The sequence below is a fragment of the Dipodomys ordii genome, unplaced genomic scaffold (assembly GCF_000151885.1).
Source record: "Dipodomys ordii isolate 6190 unplaced genomic scaffold, Dord_2.0 Scaffold27, whole genome shotgun sequence".
NCBI classification, from domain to species: domain Eukaryota; kingdom Metazoa; phylum Chordata; class Mammalia; order Rodentia; family Heteromyidae; genus Dipodomys; species Dipodomys ordii.
This window is the reverse complement of record NW_012267243.1, coordinates 19,446,020-19,455,737: the sequence shown is the minus strand read 5'-3', so window position 1 is coordinate 19,455,737 and position 9,718 is coordinate 19,446,020. Positions and strand designations below refer to the sequence as shown.

Sequence of the window (9,718 nt, the reverse complement as noted above, 5' to 3'; positions counted from 1 at the left end):
GGTTCACCTGGATACCCGCTCAGGCTGAGTCCACGGACCTCAGATCACAGAAGCCAGGAGGAGAGGCCTGGATCTTAGATCCAGCCACCCACAGGACAGGAGGCAGGTGGCAACCCGTACAGTTGATGGCAGGCCCACCTCTCGAGTGCTCCATAAACGAGACTAACGAGGATCGGGGGGTGAAGTTCCCGGACGGCACCCCGGGCAGGGGTCACCCAAAGCCAAAAGGGGGCATGGGCCGGCCCCCATCTTCTCGCCTGCCGGGCCTTGCTTGCTGGCCTGGGGTGGCCAGCGCCCCCCCCCACACACCACCAGACAGTGACGGCGGGTGGGCAGCCTGGGCAAGGCCCCGCCCGCTGGGCAGCTGCCCGCCTGGCCCCCGTGGGGGGGGGCCTGAGGCACCGCAGCGCCACTCAGCCGCCATGCCGGGCACCAGCCTCCCGGGCAAGCAGCTCTTCCTGGACAGAGACTTTCCACTCACTCCCTGCTACCTTTGCCTAACCAGAGTGTGCGACAGAACACGTGGCCAGGCCGTATTCCAACTTCCATTCCAGGGGGCTTCTCACCTAGACAGATCACCTCCAACACAACAGAGTGAAGAGACAGCCCACAGATAGAAAACCACTTCAGAAAGGGGATTACTATCCAAAAACGACCTCACACCGGGAGCCTATCTAGAGGAATTCAATCAGTTGTTCACTGTGGCACTGCTCACAATAGCCAACATAACGGAAGCAACCTGGGTATCCACCCACTGATACACAGATAAATAAAGTCACTGTGGAATACCATACAGCCTTCAAAAAGAGGAAATCCTGTCACAGTGACCACCTGGATGGAACTGACAATCATTATGCTGTGTTTAATATCATAAGCCAAATACAGAAAGACAAGTACCACATGATCCCACTCCTAGTTGGAAGAATGAAACCGTACAACTCTGAGGTAGAGAGAAAATGGTGATCACGAGGGGTTACAGAGACGCTGGTCAGAAGATACATTAGTCCAGGTGAGTGGGTACCAGGCCTCATGTTCACAATCCCAGCTGCTCAAGAGGCTGAGATCTGGAGGACTGCAGACTTCTTTGTTTTCACATCTCCCCTTCACATTGTTCTTGGCTCCCCAGAGCAACGCGAGCCTTCAGCTCAGCACCTCCGCCGCTCTGCCTGACCCCCATGCTGCCAGCCCCTGGGGCCGTGTGCTCACCCCAAGTCAAGATGACCTGCGCTCGCCCGGCTCCCTGCCCAAGCTCCAGAGTCTGGCAGCCAGACACAGCCTGCCAATGTGGCGACCCCAAAGGAGGAAAGAGGGGAGAGCTGGGGTGGGTACCACGGAGCGAGACTTCAGGCCACTCCAGGAGGGAGACAGCGGCCATGGAAACAGCTAGCCCCCCGGTGCTTGGAAGGGCCAGTGCAGGTGCCCGGGTCAGGCTCGGACCTAGAGGAGGCTCCAGCTCCCGACGGCTATGCAGAACTGGACATCGGGGCTGTGTGCTCAGAATCTTTCACACTCATTGGTGGGTGCTGACATTGTCAACCGGCAAACTCAACTTGGTCAGGACCTCTCTGCCCCTCCTACCGCTGGCATCCCCGAGGAATACCTTGCCTGGAGCTGTCACCTGTGTGCTTTTAGCTCTCTTCGCTTGTGTTCTTTCTGCTGGACTCTGGCACCTTGTGAGTGTTCAGTCTGAAGCGTTGGTATCAGGTAAGAATCATGGCCTCTTCACTATTTGGAAAAATCCAACAGAAACCGTCTAGAGCTGAGCTTTTCTTGGTGGAACAATGTCCATGCCAACTGAATCTTCCCCTCTTCCTTCTCATTTTATTGAGATCTGAGTTATATACCATAAAACCCTCCCACATCCACAGATGCACACGTCTGCCACGCCTCCCAGGCTTCCGACGCGGTGGACTGGCCTACGCTGGGCATCGTGAGTAGAGTAGCACAGGGGCTGTCCTCCTGCGACTGGCCAACATCCCCCAGCTTCCTCCTGCAGGTTCATCCGCTTGTAGCAGAAGCCCAAACTCATGTCCTTTCTAAGGTAAACGCAGGCCACTCGCTAGTGGATGCACTCGAGGGTGGTTTCCACTCTGCAATCACGCACTTGTGTGATGTGGAACTGAAGGGTCAAAGGGAGCGGTTATGTTTAAGCCTTTGAGGAGCTGCCAGCATTCACTTTCTTAAAGCCTTAGGAGACAATTTCCTCACAGAACTCCTCGGCATCTCCCAGACGTCTTCAGGGAAAGCTGCCGCCTCCTCTGACTCTGCGTTTGGGCCCGTGTCTCTCTCTGTCTCTCCTGTCTTCCTTCGACTCCTCCGCACCAGGCTGACGTGCTTCCCCTGCATCTCCCAGGGATTCTCTTTCTTTGCAGAACTGGGGTTTGAACTCACTAGGCTGGTGAGTGACCACTTGAGCCAGGCCTCCTCAGTGCTCAGGCCTCACTAACATATTCAGTGACGCTGGATCCCCAACCTCAGGTGGCTGCACTGAGCCTGAGTCGCTGTTCCGCTCGCGGCTTCTCTCCAGATTCTCATTTCGCCTCAGCCCCAGGTGTGCCCCATCCTTGCTGTGTCTACGCCCTGATGGGCATCTCGCCCGGAACCCTTCTGACAGCATGAGCCTGAGTGACACCCAAGCAACCCGGCCTCATCCATCCAGGGCTTGGTGTACTGCTCCATTTCATCCAGTCTGCTGAGCACACTGGCCCTTTGGGTTTTCCTCCTTCTGACCATTTTTAGGGGATTTTAAATAGTCTTCTCTCTCTGCCTGCAGCTTAGCAGGTCCCCCCTCCCCGCTCCCCGCCCCCCGTGTATGGTCTCCACTCCCACAGCACTATGGCAGGAGGCTGTCACTTGCCGTGTCTGATTATCAGTCTGTCCTTTCTTGTCTGGGTCACCTGGTGAATTATATGGGGTTATGTTTTGCGGTCCGTGCTGGGGGCTCAGCGTGGGCTCACCTGCGCCTGACACGGACCCTCTGCCCTGCATGAGGGCCAGTCTTGCTTCCCCTGGCCCCGCCCTCTGGTCGCCCTTAGGGTGCTGACTTCAGTGTTCCGTCCTTCTGCTATGTTAGATTCCTACACAGACGTATTTCCACTCTGCCTCGGAAGACCCGAGATAGCTGAATCTTCTTTATAGCTTTACCCAGCCTGTCCGGCTCTCTCCCCAGACTTCTAGGGCCTTCCCGGGGCTAGATGTTTTCATCTGTCCACCTCTCCACACTGTACTCTGCATAATTTCTTCTGACCAGTCTTCCGGTTTGCTAATTCCCTTCAGCTGTTTCCAATCTACTTTTCTATGAATGTCTATTACTGACATTCTCTCCCTAGTTCTGTCTGGTGTTTCCAAACTTGCTGGGTCAGTTTTTGTGGTTTCTCCTTTACAGATATTCCAAACCTATCTGCTTCTGTTGTCATTCTTTCCTCGTTAAATTCGTCTTTCTGTTTTAAAACAGGCTTCCTTCAAGCACAGGGCGCACGATGCTTGCCTGACTGGGTCTTAGCCCCATTACTACACATGCCTAGTTATCCCTGACCAAGCTTCTGTATTTAAGAAACTGTTGACAAAAATAATTTAAAGCATGGGGCTGGGAAGGTGGCTCAGTGGTAGAGCGTTTGCCTTGCATGCATGAGGCCCTGGGTTCGATTCCTCAGCACCACATAAGCAAAAAGAAAAAAGCCGGAAGTGGCGCTGTGGCTCAAGTGGTAGAGCGCTAGCCTTTAGCTAAAGAGCTGAGGGACAGTGCCCAGGCCCAGGCCCAGGCCCCACGACCGGACCCAAAAAAAAAAAAAAAAAAAGAAAAAGGAAACAACACACACAAAAAAATTTAAAGCAGAGGATAAAACACTTTAGTGGGACAAAATATACATAGTGGAAAACAAAATGCATGCCTACTCAGAACCAGGGGAAGGACTCTTATTTGAATGAGGGTGTTTGCAAGTCTAACCAAGGTAAGAAACTTAAGGCAGAGTCATCCTGGACAGGGTAAACCACTAAGAGAAAGGAAAAGATGCTGGGGATAGAACAGAAGTCCCCAGACGAAAGGACTGCAGAGACCCCAGCACAGCCTGTTGGCAAGGCTTCCAGGGCTGGGCAGAAATAGGAAGGAGGCAGCTGTCACATGGGAAGGAGCAGCCGTGTGTGGGACACGTCACAGAATGTCCTGGATGAGTCTATGTGAGCCAGTGAGCTCCCGCAGACACACCAGCCCCCGACACAGAGACCCCAAGACCAAGCGGGGTGTTCAACCATACAAGCAACTAGGTTATCGGCTATGTGTGGCTAGAACCTTGGGGGCTGAGACCCTGCCGGTCTCACAGCGGAGGGAGGGGGCCCCCACACCATCTCCAAACCACGCTCACAGTTCCTCACAGCATCTATTCTCACATGCGTACACTCAGATACACATTCATGTCTGTCTGTCCAGACACAGATATGTATATAAACGTGTGCATACCCATGAACCCATGTGCAAACCAACACACTAGGATTCAGGCACACACACATAACTTGCAAATGCACATACACATGCATACATAGCCAAAGAACCCATCATAAGATCTTGGAGACACATACACACACTCATGCGTACACAAGTGCAGATGGGTGCACACAAATATGCATGTGCATACACACACGTGTGCACAAGCAAGCGCAGCTTTAGTTCCAGCAAGAGGACTGAGTGGAGTGGGGGATGCTATCCCTGCACCCGCAAACGTCCCCACAGATCTTCATGTCCTCTTGCGCAACCTGGCAGGGTGTTGGTGTCCACACACGGGGGAGACTGAGGCCAGGGCCTTCAGTGGTAGGGCCAGGGCTGGATCCCACAAGGGAAAGTCAGGACAGGACCAGCCCTCTCACGTGGAAGTCCTCCAGTCCGCCGCAGCCCCTACCCAGCCATGGTGCTGACTCAAGGTTTTTTCCTAAAGAGTCTGGTGTGGCCCAACGGATTCCCATGCCCGCAGCACCCCAGGCCCCATCCCTTTCCTACGTTCAAGATGCAGCCTTCCTAGAAGACGGAGGCCCACTGGAAGGAGCTGGCCAGGGCTGCCAGCTCCATTCTGCGAAGTCCTGCTGAGGCTCTGGTCTCTGCTCGGGGAAGCAGCACAGGGAGGGGTTACAGAACCACCTCCCTGGCCTCTGAAGCTGGCCATGGGTCAGCACTGGCCCCGGTGAAGCTGTGCTGACAGGCTGGTGACCAGAAGTCCCCCTCGACTGACCTATAGAGCGAGTCTGACTTACAGGGCGTCTGGAGGCCACTCCTGGTTCCTCGGGCCAGGCCTCAGGCGCCACTCTGTGGCTGCCTAGTGACCAAGGAACCTCCTCTGTGCTCTAGCAAGGTGGTTCTCTCCCTCAGGCAGGCGCTGGAGAGCCACAAGGCCCCAACGGGCCACCCTGCCCAGGCTGTCACCTGAGCCACGGGCTCCGGCGGGACCTGCGAGCCCCGTGGAGGCTCACCAGGCCCCAGCCCTTCCTCCTGACGGTAGGTCTTGTCGCACTCGGCCACCCTGCTCGGGAACCCGTGCGCTCGGGGCCAGGGCGGAGGGAGCCAAGGGTGCAGTTCCAGCAGCCGCAGTGCCCTGAAGAGGAAACCTCAGCCCCGCCAGACAGCGTTTAATTTCTGTGTGAAACAAAATCAAAACAAATTCCAGCACTGAGAGACCAGAGCTGAGATTAACCCTCTGTCCTCCCCACGGTCTGAATCTCTACCCTGCACAAGTCCACCTTCCAACCCGAGCGCATCCATGTGTCCCTGAGGGCTGAGCCACCGTCCGGTGCCAGACCTGCCCAGCACGAGGCGGGGGGCTGTGCCACAGAGAGAGCACCGACCACAGGGTCCACGGACTCGGGAGAGCACAGGTCAGCTCCCTCGCCCACCTGCCCACTGTTCACCCATTCTCTGCCCCGGGGACCAGCTGGACAGAGGAAGACGAACCACAGGCAGCCACTACCCCAAGAACCAAGGCACTGCCTAACAGGAATGCCCCCGTGTACCACAGATAGGAGCTCATGTGTTCCCTCAACAGCCGTGCACCCCAAGAGAGTGCCCTGGACCCCAGGGAGCAGCTGGGGCAGATGCGTGCTGGAGGGCCTGCCTCTGTGCCCGGCCACCGAGGCCATGGCTCACAGAGGGCTGCTGACGGCAGATGGGCAGCGCAGACAGAGCTGGAGACAGAGCTGCGTCGCCCGGTGCCGCAACCAGGAGCGGGATCCCCGCCCGCCAGGTGCCACATCAGCTGTGGCCAGGACACTGTGACCATGGGCCCAGCCCCCACCTCCCCATCTGCCAGAGAGAGCCAACAGCTTCTGGCAGCGTCGTGCCCTGGCCAGACCTCCAGCCCACTTCCCCTGGCCGCCCGACCTCAGGTATCGCAAAGAAAAACAAATGCAGCTTGCGGCTTGCTTTTTCCACGGCCACGGTGCTGAGCTGCCAGCTGGGAGGCTGGCTTTCCTCCTGTGTGGAGGCCCAGGCCAGCCGGGACCTCGCCAGGAGGGGCCGGGCTCCTCATCACGTGGCACATTGGCACATCGGCAGGTACGGCCAGGTGTCCCCAGACCCGCCCCCTGGACTGCCAGGGCGTCCCTCACACAGGGCCACGCACGCACCTGACCCTGCACAGCCACACCCAGGCCCTGCCGTGGTGGTGGTGAGTGTGCTCACCCGTGGGAAGGGAGGCGACCATGATAGCCACAGAGAGCTGAAGTCAGGGTCCTGGCCCGAGAGGCGGGGCACACTGGCCTGTGAGGTGAATGAGCGCCATGGACCCCAAAGAATTGGCAGAGGACCCCGAGGTTCAGACTGCATGAGCCTTCAGCGGGGGGGTACACGGCACAACTCGGAGGAAACCCAAGGGGAGACCCTCTTCTGCCCCAGAGCTGCGCTGCTAGGGCCACACTGGTATGTCTGGGCAGCAGTTATGAGGCTGTGCAGAGGGGGACGACCCGGGAGAGCCGTAGGTAAGGCATGGATAGGTAGCACCGTCTACTTCACCCTGATGCCACATTTTGATTCCTAGCCAGAAAGACACCCCCTCTCCCCTTCCCCAAAGTAGGCCACCTCGGGTGCTTTGCAGAGCCTGGCTTCCCCCAGCCATCAGGGAGCTCATGCCAAAGCCACCCACTGCCCCCAGACAACCACGCCTCCTCTCAGCGTGCAGCAGCCTGCGGGGCACCAGAGGGCACCCCTACCAGCACAATGCACAAAGGCGGCCGTGCCAGGCAGGCTGCTGCAGGGCAAGTGCGGGACTGTCAACAGGTGTCGTTCTTCCTCTGCCTGCAGGGAGGGGCTGTGCGCCCCTCCCCCACCTATCGCCTCCTCACTCCCGGTTCCGGCCTCCGTGGGAGAATCTGCGCTTGGGCATCCTTCCCTAGGGTAAAAACTACCCACAGGCCTCGCTCGCGGGGCCAAACCCTGGGAACTGGCAACAGGGCAGGGGCACAGCAGGGTCCCCCGTCCGCGGGGCCTCCAGAGGCTGTGTGGCACCCACCGAGGTCTGCCCAGCGTGGGCACCCACGCAGGCAGCAAGAGGCAGAGCGTGTGACACGGACAGCGAGATTAGCCAGCTGTCTCTCCGTCCAGACAGCCGCCGGCTGTGCACAGGACATCTGCTCACACAGCTGAGGGGGACCAGGTGGTGGCCGCTTCCTCCTCACCTCAGATCCCACCAGAGAGCTGCTGAACGCTACTCCCCATCCCCCCAGGAGCCCACAGAACCCGGCCCTGGCGTCTGGCTCCGGGCTGTGTTGGCAGCTAGGACACCCACGTCAGGGGCCTAGAGACAGAGACAGGGTGTGCGCAGGCTGTGGTGAAGATGCCAGTACAGAGCAGAGAGGGGCGCCCACTTCTCCCACCTGCGGCTCACGCCTGCACGCATGGACCCGTGCCGGGAGCAGCTGGGCCCCACACTAGGAGAGGCCAGGTGCCAGACCTGCGCTGCTCACCTCCAGTGTTCCTGGGAGTCACAGAAGCTGTGGCCCACCCAATCCTTCCAAAGCCTGCAAGCCCTCCTCCTCTGCCCCCCCCCCCCCCCCCCTCCCGCTCCCCCCCCCGTCTTCCCTACCCACGGCCGGGCCTCATCTGCAAGGCCAATTCCAAGAGGCCTCCCCACTAGGTCTGGCCCTACTCTCTAATCCCCTACGGCTTCCTGGGGTGTCTGGAGCTGGGGGACCCATGCAGAGCAGCTGCCACAACTTCCAGTCTGTGACTTCCTCAACTCCTGCCCACAACTATTAACTCAGGAAGGACCTGACCCCCAGCTAAGCCCTTCCCAGCACGGACTGTCCCCAGAACACGTTTGTGTCAAGCCACCATTCAGCCCGGCGGTCTGTACCTTCAGACCTCCTGTCCTGCAACTCTTTCTGGCCTTCTCTGACCCCAGCAAGGACAAGTTAAATGTTCCTGCCAGACAGGGGTACACGGATCAAGCACCGGGGCCCAGGATCACTCATGGGGACAAGGGGTAGGCTAGTCCCCTGGCCTGCTCACCCAAGCAGTCTCCCAGGAAGTTCCCTGAACACCCACAAAGGCTCTTGCAGACAGGAACACACACACACACACACACACACACACACACCAGAAGCTAGGCACAAGACAGGTACCTGAAGATGTCACCTCTGTGTGTGTGGAAATGAGTGAATCTGTATACTGAATAAGAGATAAAGTTCTCTAGGGACAGATCCAGACTATTTAAAGTGCTCTTGCAATTTAATCACAAAAGACAATCTGACTAAAAATACAGGCAAAGAAATGGAATACATGCTTCTCTAAAAGCCACAAATAGCAAAGCTACAAATAATAATTAAATAAAGCTACAAATAGCAAATAGCTATTTGTATTGCTACAAATAGAAAAAAAAGCCCACAATTAATATTCAACATCATCAATCATCAGGTAAGTGTAAATCAAAACCACAACGAGATACCTCATCAAACCCACTATGAGGAGTAGAATTAAACTGGTGATGATACGGAGAAGCTGGAACCCTGCACACTCCTGGTGGAGTGGGAGCGTGTGAGCCCCTCAAAAGGTTAAACATGGAATTACCACAGGACCTGGCACTTCATTTCTAGGCATGAAGTATACTTTCACACAAGGGGAAAAAAACTTAGTCACCAAATGTTCACAGCAACATTTGAAAAAATAAAAAGCAAACAGTGGAAACAGCCTATCAACCGATGAGCATTTTTCTGAGCCTGCAGGACAGGCATCCGATCGCGTGTAATCCTGCTTTGCAGTGCAGCATGGATAAAGCTAAAAAACATGACTCCGAGTGAAGAAAGCCAGACACAAAAGGCCACATAGTATATGATTCCACTTATATGAAATGTCCAGCGTAGGAAAGTCCGCAGAGACAGAAGGTTGGCGGTTGCCAGGGGCTGAGGAGGGAGCGGGGAGTGGCGGCTTGGTGGGTATGAGGTTTCTGGGCTGAGGAAACTGTTCTGGAATTAGATAGTGGGGATGGCTGCACAGTCTGAGAGCACACCAAAAACCACGGCGCTGGGGGAATTTCCCGGGAGTAAGTTATACGCAGAACAAAAAGAGGGCCTCCGAGGGCCAGAATAGCACCAAGACCCCCCCCCCGGGTCCGGAGTCCGAGCCACCGCGGAGATCTGGCTGGGGCAGCCGGCAGGGGCGGAAATGGAGAACGCGATCCCGGGGTTAGAAAGCGGTGGGAGCCCGGGTCCCCCGGGGGGCTCCGGGCGCGGGGCGGGCGCGGCT

At 57.0% G+C, this 9,718-nt stretch overlaps 1 protein-coding gene across 1 annotated transcript in view; it reads left to right on the top strand.

The window, feature by feature from the left end:
• Nucleotides 1-422: 422 nt before the first annotated feature.
• Nucleotides 423-9,718, top strand: part of Wnt3a (wingless-type MMTV integration site family, member 3A) — a 78,226-nt gene continuing 68,930 nt past the window's right edge. The window contains exons 1-5 of the mRNA XM_013015575.1: nucleotides 423-506; nucleotides 1,127-1,256; nucleotides 1,406-1,516; nucleotides 6,027-6,224; nucleotides 6,367-6,898. Of these exons, the coding sequence (XP_012871029.1) occupies nucleotides 423-506; nucleotides 1,127-1,256; nucleotides 1,406-1,516; nucleotides 6,027-6,224; nucleotides 6,367-6,898 (1,055 nt within the window). The remainder of the gene's footprint in view (nucleotides 507-1,126; nucleotides 1,257-1,405; nucleotides 1,517-6,026; nucleotides 6,225-6,366; nucleotides 6,899-9,718) is intronic.